The 16,078-nt window shown below is 44.4% G+C and overlaps 1 protein-coding gene across 1 annotated transcript in view; it reads right to left on the bottom strand.

Moving 5' to 3' along the window:
- LOC126536680 (ovochymase-2-like) overlaps positions 1 to 16,078 on the bottom strand; it is a 50,887-nt gene that overhangs the window by 7,702 nt on the left and 27,107 nt on the right. The window contains exons 11-15 of the mRNA XM_072287608.1: positions 13,375 to 13,593; positions 5,308 to 5,373; positions 4,816 to 4,881; positions 4,108 to 4,392; positions 401 to 501 (exon numbers count right to left, since the gene is read on the bottom strand). Coding sequence (XP_072143709.1) covers positions 401 to 501; positions 4,108 to 4,392; positions 4,816 to 4,881; positions 5,308 to 5,373; positions 13,375 to 13,593 — 737 coding nt within the window. The remainder of the gene's footprint in view (positions 1 to 400; positions 502 to 4,107; positions 4,393 to 4,815; positions 4,882 to 5,307; positions 5,374 to 13,374; positions 13,594 to 16,078) is intronic.

Raw genomic sequence — 16,078 nt, forward strand, 5'->3', positions numbered from 1 at the left:
GGCCGCCGGGGACCTTCCCCGTTGGTGTCGGCACCACTGGGAGGCGGTCCTCAAAAGTTAGGGGCTGGAATACCAGCTCTGGGCCGTCCGACATGCCGAAGATGGCGCCCGAGTCCAAGGACTTCGAGAAGCCACCTGGGGCCACCACAACCAAAACTGCCTGACGGTTATTTTCAATAAAGTTTATTTTCTTCTTCTTCACACCATGTGTCTCTGCGTAGCATTTAATTGAAATGTTTCAACAATTAACGCTTCGCTTTACTTAGATTCCAACAAGTGCATTGCATCTGCCTGTTATTTCTTACCTCTTACGTTCCCTTATTACACTTTCTAAGGGTTTAATAAGTTGGTGGAAGGACAGTAACGAATATTAGTGGTAAATCAAACACCGGCTACTTACAGCAAAAGCGTACCTTCCGAGGTTTACAGAGCGGCCTCCAAGCACGGTAGGAGTGTACCTCCCTGGCCGCATAGACTGTTGCGCGGGTGTCTTGCCACAATCTGTACATGTGCAGATGAATGGAAAATTTGACGAGGGTACACACAGTGAAAAGACATGTTTCATAAAAGGAACCAGGCAACGAGCATTCAGTAAACCAGAAAGTTACGCCCGTAACAAAGGATTGCCGATTGCATGGTTAATTACACATAACGCATTAACCTTATGACTCTTGCGCAGAGTGTGTTTCTCTTCGCCAGTTTAAAACAAACTTCAGTGCACAAAAGAAGAGGCCTCTGCAAACGCATATGTAGGCTAGTTTCGTAGAGGGCAAAAAACAAGCGGAAAATTTAAAGCTTTTCGTTCGTAAGTGCTCTTGGCCATTGGCCGGCCACTCTCGCAAATAATAAGCCCGACGTCGCAAATGGCGGGAGTTTGCTCTTACGAATGGTTCTAGCGTAAGAAGTTTTTTTCTCGTAAATACGGGCCCAGAATCCGTATTCACGAAAAATCTCATAGGCTAGAATTGTTTCTAAGCGCAGATAATTTTAGCCAATCCTGCTGCTGGACATATTAGAGAAGGCAGCCCGTCAATGGAGCAGAACATTTACAAAATTTTGTGAATTCGGTCCCAAATTCGCTTCTTCAGTACATAATGCGCCACTGAATGGCACTCGACCATTGCGCGTTACACAAGGAAAGCTTCCCACGTTTAACGAAAGTCGAAATCTCGCATTTAACAACAGCAACAACGTACTACTGGAGCGGAAAAGTAGCAGCTCGTACAACAACTCAACGTGACGTGCATACTCTCGCCAACTTATCGACTATGAGAGACATTCGCAAAGGGCTATGATATGCCTATGTATACACTGGCAACTGCGTGTGGAGATGAATGACCCGCTCTTCACTTGAAGCAACAATTACGCACGTGACTGGACTAGCATACGTACTTCTCGTGGAGCTCTCTCAACCACACAGTTTTTGGTCTCTGTAATCGTGGTGGCCCAAGTGCGGCTTGACAATTTGACCGGACGGCGCTCAAGCAGGAGCGATAAACCGTGACACCCATTTGCGTTCGAAATACGCGTATTCTATAGAGCTACCAATATTAGGACCTAGATCGTGGTGGTAAAACGCTGCTTGAGAGCCACATGCCGCTCACTGGTGAGTTGACGTGGTGCTAGTCATCATCAGCCTGGTTACGCCCACTGCAGGGCAAAGGCCTCTCCCATGCTTCTCCAACTACCCCGGTCATGTACTAATTGTGGCCATGTTGTCCCTGCAAACTTCTTAATGTCATCCGCCCACCTAACTTTCTGCCGCACCCTGCAACGCTTCCCTTCCCTTGGAATCCAGTCCGTAACCCTTAATGACCATCGGTTATCTTTCCTCCTCATTACATGTCCTGCCCATGACCATTTCTTTTTCTTGATTTCAACTAAGATGTCATTAACTCGCGTTTGTTCCCTCACCGAATCTGCTCTTTTCTTATCCCTTAACGTTACACCCACCATTCTTCTTTCCATAGCTCGTTGCGTCGTCCTCGATTTAAGCACAAGCCTTTTCGTAAGCCTCCAGGTTTCTGCCCCATACGTGAGTATTGGTAAGACACAGCTGTTATATACTTTTCTCTTGAGGGATAGTTGCAACTTGCTGTTCATGATTTGAGAATCCCTGCCAAACGCACCCCAGCCCATTCTTATTCTTCTGATTATTTCAGTCTCATTATCCGGATCCGTGGTCACTACCTGCCCTAAGTAGATGTATTCCCTTGTCACTTCCAGTGCCTCGCTACCTATCGTAAATTGCTGTTCTCTTCCCGAGGCTGCATGTTAAACATTACTTTAGTTTTCTGCAGATTCATTTTTAGACCCACCCTTCGGCTTTGCCTCTCCAGGTCAGTGAGCATGCATTGCAATTGGTCCCCTGAGTTACTAAGCAAGGCAATATCATCAGCGAATTGCAAGTTTCGAAGATATTCACCATTAACTCTTATCCCCAATTCTTCCCACTCCAGGTCTCTGAATACCTCCTGTAAACACGCTGTGAATAGCATTGGAGAGGTCGTATCTCCCTGCCTGACGCCTTTCTTTATTGAAATTTTGTTGCTTTCTTTATGGAGGGCTACGGTGGCTGTGGAGCCGCTATAGATATCTTTCAGTATTTTTACATATGGCTCGTCTACACCCTGATTCCGTAATGCCTCCATGACTGCTGAGGTTTCGACTGAATCAAACGTTTTTTCGTAATCAATGAAAGCTATATATAAGGGTTGGTTATATTTCGCACATTTCTCTATCACCTGATTGATAGTGTGAATATGGTCTATCGTTGAGTAGCCTTTACGGAATCCTGCGTGGTCCTTTGGTTGACAGAAGTCTAAGGTGTTCCTGATTCTATTTGCGATTACCTTAGTAAATACTTTGTAGGCAACGGACAGTAAGCTGATTGTTCTATAATTTTTCAAGTCTTTGGCGTCCCCACTTTTGGCAGGATTCCGTAAAGGCTACTCAACAATAGACCATATTCACACTATCAATCAGGTGATAGAGAAATGTGCGGAATATAACCAACCCTTATGTAGAGCTTTCATTGATTACGAAAAAACGTTTGATTCAATCGAAACCTCAGCAGTCATGGAGGCATTACGGAATCAGGGTGTAGACGTGCCATATGTAAAAATGCTAGTAATCGACCGCAAAGTCATGAAGGGAGGACCACTTGACCAATAACTGGTTAGATGGTTATTTTTTTGGTTTCGTACCTGTAATGAGTCGTCATTTTTTTTCTAACAAGCAATACAGCCGCTTAACGGACCTTCTAGTTGGCTTTTGTTGGAAACCAGGCCTTTTGGGACCATGTTCACAAATCTCCTACGCAGGATAATTTGCCATTGGTGAATCTTTGGGCGTCCGCTATTCATGATAGTGATCGGTGTGATGGCGAAGCGACCTCCTCGGCGATGGTAAGCTGCGAACGGCACCTATATAAGACACGTCAATACAAGTCCGGGGCCCGTATTCACAGAAAAGCTCTTATGCTAGGAATGTTCGCAACAGCACATCTCAACCAATCCTGATGCTGGGAACATGGAGGCAGGCGGCTGCGGTCAAAGGCATATAACACTTACGAACGAAAACGCTTCATGAATCCGGCTTTAACATATGTGTTTGGCCCCTCCTAGTCTAAGTACCCTACCAGGAGACCAAGAGGCCAGTCAGCTTTGCTTCATCCACCCTATACGTGAAACACAGCCGATCGAAGAATAAAGAGGTTCACAGGAAGATGGAGGTTTTAAGTGATTAAATTTCGTAAAACGAGGAATGTCGCTGAAGCCAACGTTTCGACAAGATGATTGTATTCTTCAGGGCAACAACTTGTTTCATTTGCAGCCACTCACAAGTAAAGCAACTTGTGAGTGGCTGCAAGTGAAACAGGTTGTTGCCCTAAGGAAGACAAGTCCCCTTGTCGAAACGTTGGCTTCACCGACATTCCTCGTTTTACGAAAGTTAATCACCTCAGTCTATCAATGTTACGAAAACTCCGTGTTAAGCGCTTATGAGAATATTGCCTCAATGTGCTTCTGAGACGAGCACAAACCTTTCCTGCCTCAGCAATGAGTGCCTTAAACGTGCGTGCTTCGAGAATGAATACATGAAACGTACACCGGTTGTTCTCGAGCATGATCTGCGTCACGCGAATGGCTCTGTTGACGGCCGCACTCGACATGTCATCGTCTGGTGGAGCAGGAGTCGTCTCTACGGCATCGATGTGATGCGAGCCTTGGCGGAAGAGCCTCGCAGGGCAGCAGGCGTACGGCGTGGTGCCTCGCAGGTCGCACAGTGGTGGGAACTCCTTGCGGAGCACTTGTTCGCGCAATGGCATGCAGCTCTCCAAAGGCAGGCAGGCGCCCTGCTGGCCACTGGGTGTCTCGCACTCAGCCGATGGTTCTGCGCGATGATTGCCGTGCGATATCGAAATGACATTGAAGAGACGTACTAAGGTATAGGCTACACTGGTACATTGGACTTTAGAAATTCGCTATAGACAAACAACCATTTATATATAAACATTCAGCGCCATAAACAAACTTGGACAAAGAGCGTGTCGTACCGTGCGCCACTCCTGCCGCCCAGCCTAAATGGAAGGAGCGGATCTGTCGTATATGTCAGAGAGACTGCGCAAAAACATGACTCTCACAAGCTGTCAGAATCGTGCTGCAGGGAACCTGGGTCTTTTGTCTAATGACATCCCCAATGAAATAGCATGATTCTCAAATAGAAACGGTCGCCTTTCTGCCCCAACATGCAGTGGGCAAAGTTCATCAAAGGGCCAAGTGTGTGGCGAAGGCAACAAAAAATTTGCAGTCTTACCATCTGCTGATCCGGAAAAAACGACAGGAACAGCCGGCTGGCTACTTAGCGCGAAGCGGTGTGGCTCTGAAAGCAAAATTGTTTCACAGAGTAATGTTTGCCTCGTAACACAAATGACTGATACTATGCTTAAAAGATTTTCGGTAAAATAAATGGCGAAGCTGAGCTCTGTTTGATTTCAATGATTGCAGGAGACGCAAACATGATGACACTCGACTGTGCTCATATGTTGTAAAAGCAATGTGGCTGAGTTCGTTCAACTGCATTTTTCGCTGCCCCTTCCCTTCTCTCCGAAATCAGCCAAAGGAGATGTCAAATTCGGGTTTGCGTTTTGACCACGAGTGCACAGCATCTTAGCAAATTCAATGACCTCTGGTAGATCGACAGTTTCGTTCACTATGATAAACACTATTCTTAGTATGGTGCAATTGTAATGACATGCGTTCGGACTGAGCGTCCGTAAACTAGGGAAATGAAGTGTTCTTACGCTACCTTCTTGTGGTTCGCTGATGACTGCTTCAGATCGGTCCATTGTTGGCAACGCCGGTGGTGGTGTCACTGCGCATATTATAAATATAGAGCGCTCAGACACAAACACGAGAACGTTTTCTTGTACTATTTTTTTATCCGTAAATAATAAAGGTGACGTCGTTAAGCAAGTCATAAAAAAGTAGCCGTAGCCCTTGCTGTTACGTGAACGGGGCTAGTGTTCAGCGTGAGTTGCCAGACAAGTTTTCATGCTAATGTCACTTAGTATGAGACTCTACAGCTAAATAAGTGTTCACAGTCGTTCTTTCCATGTCCTATGAGCGCTTTCTATCATAGGCGCCGACTAAGGGGGAGGGGGGTGGTGGGGGGGGCTTCGAGGCCCAAACCCCCAATGAAGATTTTTTTTGGGGGGGGAGGGGGAGGGGGGGGTCAAAGCTTCCCTCCCGGCGATTCCAAAGCCTCCCGCCCTTCGAGTGTGATTACCAGAGTTCTGTTGCCCACATTATTTGAGGTTTCTTTTGAGTTGCCTCTACCTTCTCACTCAAAATTTTATTCCTGCTGAAAGCTTACTGCGTCATCGTCGGCGCGATGTGCACAGCTTTTAATTCATACTTTCGCATTATTTCTGTCAATTCTGACAATAACAAGACAAGCGCATTAGAATAATCAGCGGCGGCTTCTACCGCGGCTGCGGACGTCGTAATATACCCCCGCTACAAACACAGCATGAAAACCAACGACAAAGCAAACAGGGGACACGTCGCTTATCGGTGCTTAGCGAGAACCCGTCCGATTCTGAGAAGGAAACATATTTTCCACCGTATAAGCACCGGCGGAAACATAACACTAGGCGCGTGGGGAGAGAGCGCACGCGAAGGGACCAGGCATCTCGGATTACAAGCTTGAACCCGGAGCAGATTACCTTCAAAATAAAGCTCACGACCCGCGTATGTAGTAGTCTTCAGGCGCACGGACAGCCAAGTGCAGTGACACACAAACTTGGAGAAAACCCGCCCTTAACTGTCTCATTCGGCGTAACTGGCTGAACCTGATTCGGCGCGATTGACTGATTCGGAAAATTGTTCACTTTCGTTCTAATGGAGGGGTGCCTTTCATGATGATTGCGTGGCAATAAGCCTTGATAGAAGAAAGAAGTTGGGAGCCATCGCATAGCTCTGACCTGTTTTGTACCAGGGAGACGGTTTTACAGAGAGTGTTGCTTCCCCAGTAAGGCATACATGAAGTATTTAGTCGGCAAAAGCTATCAGGCGTTAATAGGACGCAAGGAGGTAGTGAGGGAAACTTCAAGGAAGTGAGGCAAGGCTCAAGCAAACCACCTGGCTTAGAAAACAACACAAGAAGTTATAGAAAGCAACGAAAATGGGATACAGAACAGCGCAAGAAGGGTGAGGCCTTTTGGGGCTCTATAACGTAAAACTATTCCAATATGTCTTTATTTCAATCTCCTGACGTCAAATTTGCGTAACCGCCAACGAGAACATAGGGCAGTGACCCTCAGTGTTGCCTGAACACGCTCAAGTGTAGAGAGTTTCGATGGAGCCGAGCCAGCGCACTGAACATAGATAAGTGGATGAAGAGGGTGGTGCCAGAGTCTGCGATTGGTCTGCTGATAAAGCGCAAGCTTTTCTGGCCGCGAACTTGTGATTTCGCCGTGGCCGCGCTCCGAGGAGGCACATGACGTCATGCCGCGTTCCTCGTCGTTGTGTTCGCCTCCGCTCGCTTTGCCAGCTGCGTCGCATGCCTGATAACATGTCGGAGGATTGAAAAGGAGAGCTCGCATCAGCCGCAACCACAGTTGAGGCGGCGGTATGTACGGCAACAATTCTGATAAGCGAGAGGAGGCCTGGAATCGACATCGGAACGAGATGAAGGGGAAACGAATCACCCACGAAACACACGCACAGCACGCCGAACGACTGGCTAAACGCCGCAACATAGCTAGACAACCAGAGTAACCTGGACTTGCAATCAAGATTAACCAAGGCTAACCATGCTATGCCTAAGCTTTCGCTACGTATATCCTGGCATAGCCGAGCTTAGCCACTGCCAATTTTCCTTACTTCGCTTGAGCTGGCTGATCTAAAATCGCGGCGGCGTGCAACGGAAGGTTAAGAATGCAGCTAAAACGGGTCCTCAGCAAAGAATAGTTGGCAGAGCGAGGTCATAAACGTGCCGAAACTGCCCGAATACGTTACACGGCCACGCAAAACGTTTTATTATAAGCAAATAAACCCATGCTCTCGGGCAGGTGCGAGCAGCCAGTGCCTGAGCGATCGGCGGCAGCCATATTTTACTCCTTTCGGAACGGGGCAGCCTGCGGCTATTCAGTAGAAAATTAAGTTTTGTTCGTCATATTAACGCATCTTCAACGCGTAGACGTCACTTTGATGCGGTGAGTTATCACGTCACGTAACAGGCAGGTGAAGTGGGTGCACTCCGAAAGCTTTTGACTAATAGTTGAGGGCTAATGGCGAAAAGGCGTCGAATCAGAAATGGCTATTTTTCTTTTGTTGGGTTCAATCATGCATAATCAGTGTGCACACGTCATATTAGATGGGGAGCTATCGCTGTTTTCGTGACGTCGCGTGAAAGACAGGTGAAGTAGGGGCGGTCCAAAGAGGTTTTTGACCAATCGCGGAGGGCTGATAGCAGAATTAGAATAGAAAAGTTTGAAATAGTTTTACGTTATAGCGCCCTTGGCTACGCAAAGACGTTTGGTAGTGCTATTTTATAAAGCTCCCTAGTCAATCCTGTGCATTTTCCTTATCAATCTTGATTTGTCATATGCTGTATATCAGGTACTCAATAACGCATTCCACGCTGTTCCTACTTGCTCTCGTGTCCTTTCGCACTTTTGAGATGTCGCTGCGTCTTATTATTTCTTAATTTATTTGTTAATATGGTTGTTTATTGGCTCACTGATCATTTATTACCCTATGATCCTTTCTTTCGCCGCCGGGAAATAAATGATACCAATGGCATAAAGTATGCTTTGACAAATAATTAAACTATGGCGTTATATGAAGTCACATTGCTTTATGCTAATAATTTTAGTCAGCAGTTGTGTTCAGAAATTGTATTATTGTGTAATTTTTATTCCTTTTAAGTCTTATCTTCTCAAATGACCTTTCGTCAGGGAAAGATTTCTTGACTGTATCTATGAGAATTAAAACTTTTAGAAGGCGTACATGGCTTTCACCATTGATGTGTATTTGTGCGACCTAATACGCAGAAAGCACATACATCTTCATAGCGTGTTTCACTGTATCCGCTTGTCAAATGGCCCTTCCGAGAGACACCAGTTTTTTGTCGGTCCGAGGGGACTCAGGCTGTGAAATTGAACTGTCTCCTAGTGTGAGGTCTTGTAACTCCTCAAGGCCGTCACTTCAGTGAACAGTTCTTCGAGGTCAAACAGCGTTTCTTCAAGTTCAGCTGTTACTAAAGGTTATTTATTTATTTATTTATTTATTTATTTATTTATTTATTTATTTATTTATTTATTTATTATTAATTTATTTATTTATTTATTTATTTATTTATTTAGTGGTGGTACTTGGAAAGCCTCCCCCTCCCTGGAAAAATGAGAACTTTCTGCCTATGCCTTCTGTGGTTTCTTTTGCCGTTTATTGAGCACGACTTTGCGCTGCCTACCAGCTATGCTTCGGTCATTCAGCATTGTTCAAAAGAATGCAGGCTGTTTCTTAAAATAGGCGAGTACACGATGTGTATATGTTAGAGCCTTTACTCGGATTATCCGTTTTAGCATCCCCCCAGGTCGGTTAATACTTACTGCCTTGAAAAACACAACGCAAAATTTTTGTGGAATTTTTTTTTGCATCTAAGACGGTGCAACATATTTAAGTGTCATTCCTTCTACTGAGGCGAGTCCGGAAAAGAGACCTACATATTTATGACGGCGCGACAATGTACACCTTATGAATTTTCTTGTACAAAAGGAGAGAAAACGCTAACAACGTTCCTTCGCACCTGCTTGTATCCTACTGTATGGTGTTTGGCAGCAGGTTGTTTAATATAAGCTATGATCAGTATGCACTTTAAACAACAGCCTAGCACATCGCAATGTGGAAATGTAATAAGTTACTATTGAATAAATAATAACTATTATATATTACATGGTTCTATGGTGACTTTTGATTTCTCGCTGAATGTCGGTGAAACGTGTCACGGTGGGTAGCACGCGAAAAGGAAGAATGAGGATTAAGGAGGGGGAAGAGAGAGAGAGAGTGGCACCGCAAGTTAGTTCAGCCCTCATTAAAAGCTCCGCGCAGGCGTATGCTTCCAACCATTATTTCATTTCTCTTGCTCGAGTTTCTCTTAATTACTTTGGTAAGAAAATGAACCAAGAGCAAAAAAACAAATCGTGGCCCGTCTTCACGTATAATGCCCGACCCTTCAGCAGCTGCCTTTTTACTTCAATTTGCTTTCATATATCAGCATCTCTCAGACAAGAACCCACGGTTTGTCCCTTGTAGCAACCTCCATGTCTTCGACAGGTGATGAAACATTTATAGAGAAAAGAACGGGTTTCGTCAGCCCAATGTCATTTTGTGCCAATAAATACTAGCCTCTACAATTCAATAAGGGTAAAACAATCGCAGCTTTCTCTGCAGTTTTATAGAAATATTGACGGCCACAAACTTAAAAGTACTTGTACTTTCCTGACCGCGAGCAATTTCCACTCATTAGAAAAATGTAGGATGGGGCTCGTTGGTAGAACATGGCTTAATGTCCCGATACCCAGCGAAACAATAACACATTGCACAGCGCTGTGTTCACTCTTCTGTCCCATCTGTTTTTATTGTGTTGTCTATCACGACGTCTAACCACTTACCGTTTCAAATATCGCGCAAAATAAATATTCATGTCATTCGTTGTTACTTCATGTCCAGCTCTTTTCGATAGGGAGATGGGGTGATGGTGCGGGGTTGTTGGTCAACCGCTTCCTACAAACATTTCTAATGTAATGCGTTCCTTCAGTCAAAAGAAATCATTCGACAGTGCTTTGTTAAGCGCGTACAACAGGAAAGAAGGACAAAATGGCTCACTTCGCCCAACTTGCACTGAAATGTCCTCTTTTTATCTTAGTAAACCTTATATCTTTAAAGTTCTACCTTATACCATTATTCAGTTCAACCTTATATCATTTTAAAGTTCTAAAAGAAAGCTTGAAGTCCTAAACTTTATGAATGAACCTCCATCTGCATTCTGTGTCTGCTTCCTTTTTTGCCAGAACCACTTCATCAATGCCCAAGTCTTTGTCGCTCAGTTAGACCAAATGACGTGAGACTTATAAAAATCATGTTGACGTTTGTTTCACTTTGCAATCTCGCTTATGTATTTTCCCACAGCCAAGCCGCCAAATCTGCCCAAGCCCGCGTGGTGCAACTGAGAAAAACGAGTCGAAGTTCTTGGCACTTGTCTTATCGTGCCACTCTAAGCACCGCACAAGCTAGCGTCGACTTTCGTTGCCGGCGTCAGCGGAGTTTTCATCGCAACCCACGATCACGCATGCCGCGGACACATGGCAAGTGGTACACGTATACTTAAATATTATATGTACTCCATGTACACGCGCTCATACTTGTGCCCTTTTTTCTCCATTAAGTATCCCCACACTGTTCCCTTAAACTGAAAATGAATACAGTTATATCTACGGCCACGATACATTTGCTGCGGCTAGACAGTGTATTGCAGGCCAGTAAGTTGCAGAGACAATGAAGCGGCACGAAAGACAGTCCTTTTTCCAATACTTATACAGCATTTCCAGCGCTGAGTATGGCTTTTGAGTTGTTCGATTTTCCAAGAGCCAATCATAACTTGTGTATACCGTATCATTTAAGAAAAAAAGTACGTCGTAGGTGCTATTACTAGCTGTGTTTTGGTTTGAAATCATAGTCACCTAAAGTGTGCACATTGAAGAGTGTATGTATGTACATTTTAGTCAGCAGCCTCGATTCGAACGAAGTGCATCGCAACGGAGTGTGATCGTCAGAGCTAATGTTCTTGCGTAAATTTTATGCAGCCTACATGCACATAAGTGGAATTTTTCATGAATGTTTGGGAAAATCTCGGGTAGAAATTACAAGGTCAAAGACACTCGTAGGTGTCTTTTCACAAAAAGCGAGAAAGCTTTTTTGTTTGTGAATTCTATAGCAGGATCCCTATTCACAAAAGGATATTATGACATAATTGCTCTTAAGAGAAAACGCTAGTCAATCTTGATGCTGGGCGTATTATTAACGAAGACGACCAGTCATTGGCAAAGAACAAAGAACGAAAAGTTTTGCGAATTCGGCCCGTGAGTGTATGTGAATAAAATTATTTTACTTCTGCTGGCACGTTCTTTTTTTTTCTCTCTCTCTCTCTAAAGAATGTGTGGCTTTAGACTGCAGCATTGCCATTTCGGCAGATGTTATCCTTGAGCTAGAGAATTTTATACTTTGTTTTGCAACAGACTGAGATTAGGATATTGTTGTGCATTAGTGAAAGAAACAATTACATAAATGTACTGTTGCTCTTTTTTTCAACCAACCCATTTAATATGGACCTTCAGCATATTCACAAAAAATATTATTGGATTACATTTGCGGAATAATGGCAGGATACAAAAAAAATACTGAGAGGCATAATTACCGCAAATAAGACATGCAGTGCATGGTAGACATAACGATACGGGTGGCAGGGTCGTCGATCATGTGTCTACCTTGTTGCGCGTTATTTGCGGTAAATATAGGTTTTAGTAAAAACCAACTATGCCAAGGAGCAGTTCTCGTGAAGAAAAGAATACCAACAATTATTTGTTACATGTCTCCACAAATCATAGACCTCACTTTGAAATGTCTGTTCAGTCGGCGCCCTATGTACACTTCTAGGTCTTCTTGACGTATTCAATAAGCACCGCGTCACACAAGTAAACAAGTGCTGCATCATAAAAAGAAGGTTCGCGTCTTACATTCACACTTTACAAAAAAAAAACAGAGCTAACAATGACGAGGACGAAGACAATGAGACAGGTTCACACAACAGCGCTGACAATCAACTCAAGTTGAGAGTCAGCCAGAGCGAGTGCCCTAACGTCCCGATGTCCTGCTCCCTCTCTCTTGACAACTTTCCACGTCATGACATCATGACACATAGATGTAGAGTTACTGTGAACTAAACCGAAACTTTTCGTAGAAAATGCATTAGAATAAATTACATAGGGCTATCTGAGGCGTGCCAGTGTTTCTTGCGGTTTCAACATCCACGCTCACTTAACGCAAGAAAGAAGAGATCTAAATGTGTCAGCACTATCATTTAATTTAACAAAACTCATCTTACGTCAATGCTATCTGGGATTGGCTGCCACCAAGTCTCGTTTTCATGAGCGGAAGCCGCCAGAACACCTACCAGTGTGGACTCATGTACGTCATGGAAATTTTGTAAGAACGGGCTCCTAATGCTAAACGAAAAATATTTCATAGACCTTTAGGCGTACTCACTTAAATTTTCACCAAATTCGTGAAATTTCATTTTTTACAGCCGAGCTGTTGGCCTCTGGTTGGTCGGGATTTTTAGTGTGCTCGTTCTGTGCTTGCCCCAAAAAAACAGTACGGCGACCTAGCGGCCGCGCCCACTCGTACAGACCTCAAACGGCTGCTGGAAAATGGCTTTATCTTAAGCATAACAGAATTATGTTTTCTCGTAAATTCTAATTACCACCCGAAGCTACCACGTCTGCAGCTTGTATGTAAGACATACTTCACGAATTTTCTGATGCCATTGAGTCTGAAAAATTCAATTATTCCGAAAATGCGCCCACGCTTGGAAGAGGACCTACAGAAGAATGAGCATGCATGTTGCATTTCCGCAGAGGTGCCTGCGCGTGCGACGTACGTCGCTTGTAGTTGAGGGCTTGTAGGCAACAGCTTCTCTGTACAACCACTTTAACAAAGCGAAGTGGAGGCGGATTTTTTTTTTTTTTTTTGCAGGTTATTCGCAACAGTGAAATCGCAGGTATAGTCTTGCATGCTACCCCTATTCCCTCACCGGCGACTTGTTCGTTAGGAGTCGCCGTCGTCCCGCGCGGACGGTTCCTGAGCGGACAGCACACAATGGGCAGGAGGATCTCGACACCGCAGAAGATGGGGAACTTCAGGCGGCCCACGTCCTTCAACGATTGCAGGCATTCGTGCACCGGCATGCAGCGGCCGTCGGTCAGCTCGAAGTTTTTCGTCGGGTGCCTGGCGCGACACGGGCCCCTGGTCACTGAACAGCCGAAGGTATGTACATGAGATGCAAAAAGAACGAGAGAAAATTGAGGAAGTGTTCATTTGACGAACAAGCACAACGTGTACGATTATTTGATTCGAGACTCAGCGAGTAAAGGCAAGAACACTGCGCTGGGTGAGAGCTCGCGACAACCACCCACCTCTCATCAGAACGGCAAGTTGGGCCGTTGGTTGGGATTCATGGTAAGGTTTGTAACAGCGCACCCAAGACAAGGACAATAGAAGCAATAAAACGACGACACGGCGCTGAACCTCATGAGTGGGAAACCTCTCCCACTTCTCCCACCTCTCGAGTGGGAAATTCTTCAATCTGGACCCCGACCACTGTGGAGTTCGATCTGTCAATAAAGGCGCTGCTGCGTCTTTTGGTACCTTTCGGACTGCGCGATGGAGTGTGAGTGTTGTTAGAAGCCCCATCGTACATGTACAGACTTTTTTTTTACTCTCTTTCCATCGTCACCTTTTTTTATTCTCCTCCCTTGTGACATTTATGATTTTTCACCAATACAGGTTAGCCAACTAGATATTTCATATCGTTAATATCCCTATCTTATACCGTGTAGGCTATTTCTGTTAGAGCGCTTGAGTGTTTTGAAGACACTTCGCGGTAATGCTAATGAGCCACTCTAAAGCAGCACTACTACAGCATTTTCAGAGCACGACATGCTGATCGTATTGTATGGAGATATTCCAACGGATACGACGACCTTGTAGGAAAGTAAAAGCGAAAATCGAGTTCATCGCTAAATTTGGCTTATTTCCACCGTGTAAAAATACGAAAATTTTTAAGCAGCTCAGAAGGAGTCATATAGCTTGTACCTTCAAACGTTGCTGCTTGTCTCAATCAGGTCACTCCCTTCCCGTTCCCAAATTAAGCGTGCGCAGTAAGGACGACGAATTCCTTAGCCCTCAGTGATGCGCACGGTAATGCCTTCTTGTTACTGACATGAGATAGTTATGTATCGACGCGACTGCGTGGTTGTACCATGCATACTTTTGAACGTTTCGTTCTCTCAATTTAATGTTTTGTGTCAGTGCGTAAATGCGGACGGTACAAAAAGGAAAACGTGATGAAACATTGGTTGAAAGCATGTGTCGTATCTTGTCCGAACTCCTTCTTTGTCCCGTACGCTACGTACTGCTGAGCACGAGCTCAGCAGCTCTTGCTCGTTGTAAAACGAAGGCAGAAAACAAAGAGTACATAAGGGAGGACGGTACATTAAGAAATCGCACTGAGATCTATGCCTTCACTTTTGTCCCCACCAAAGTGAGGCCGCAATTGGCAGGGTTATAAGCTCTGACTTCGTTATCGATGCCAGTACGCCTGAGAAGTTAGCAGTCGAACTGTAGCTATGGGGCGTGTTTTTTTTAGTCCTTCCGTAATGAACAGTTACAACGATTTTGTACGTTTCTTGAAGGTGAAAACTCCGCGCCTTTATGTGCTATTTCGAACACCGCGCGTTAAGCATGGTAATAGCGAGTCCTGTTCGTCACAACTTTCCACACACGGAGGGTCCTCAGCTTGGTGGTCCATGATAATAATATTTTATTATTCTTATTATTATTATTATTATTATTATTATTATTATTATTATTATTATTATTATTATTATTATTATTATTATTATTATTAATATCAGCAGCATCATCATCAGCATCATCAGCATTCGTAAGAATAGCAGTAGCAGCAGCTGGCCGGGGATTGTGCCGCGGAGGCATTGCAGGAATTAAGGAATTTCTGCCGACGGCTTCCGATTAAACGCTACCGTCAGTTAGATCTTTGGAGTTCATGGAAGTCTCTGTGTTGTACAAGTACACTTGCTTCCCGAAGGTCAAAAGCTATGCAGACAATGTTGCAACATTTATAAGATGTAGTTTTCTAAATGACGGAGAATGGTGTTCAAACCTATCTAGAAATCCCTGTGCAGACACTCTGGCAACTGATCCTCTTGAACGCAGTCTTTCAAGGCATCTGGTTCAGATTACGTTACAGAGATAACAGTGCATGGGACAACTTGATTACGCGACTCTAATGGCTCAAAGAGAAAATGAGAGTAGAGTAGCAACAGCAGCCTAACCATAATAGTTATCATTAAACATCGTTGCTTCGAAATTCATAACTGCAGGGTGCAGAGGTACGCATTTTTGAATTTTCAGTATGGTTTTCCATCACGCAAATTAAAAACATCGAGTGTCGTCTAAAGTGACCAATAGAGAAAAACACCGATATCATGGGCAGTTTTGACTCCCATTGAATTCGTACCCAGTATTATGAAAGATGACTAGTTGATTAATACGAAAGATGACCGGTTGAAGTCAAGCGTTTCTTTCTTACTTCGATCAAGCGGTCTCTTTACATAGAGTTTGCTCTGTTTTGACTCAAGCACGCTGGAAGGCGCCCAAAACAGAATGCTTTAGGGCTACTAAAGCTGACTACTGAAAAACTGCGTAACCGCATCCAA

This window comes from Dermacentor andersoni, chromosome 4 (assembly GCF_023375885.2).
Source record: "Dermacentor andersoni chromosome 4, qqDerAnde1_hic_scaffold, whole genome shotgun sequence".
Taxonomy (NCBI): domain Eukaryota; kingdom Metazoa; phylum Arthropoda; class Arachnida; order Ixodida; family Ixodidae; genus Dermacentor; species Dermacentor andersoni.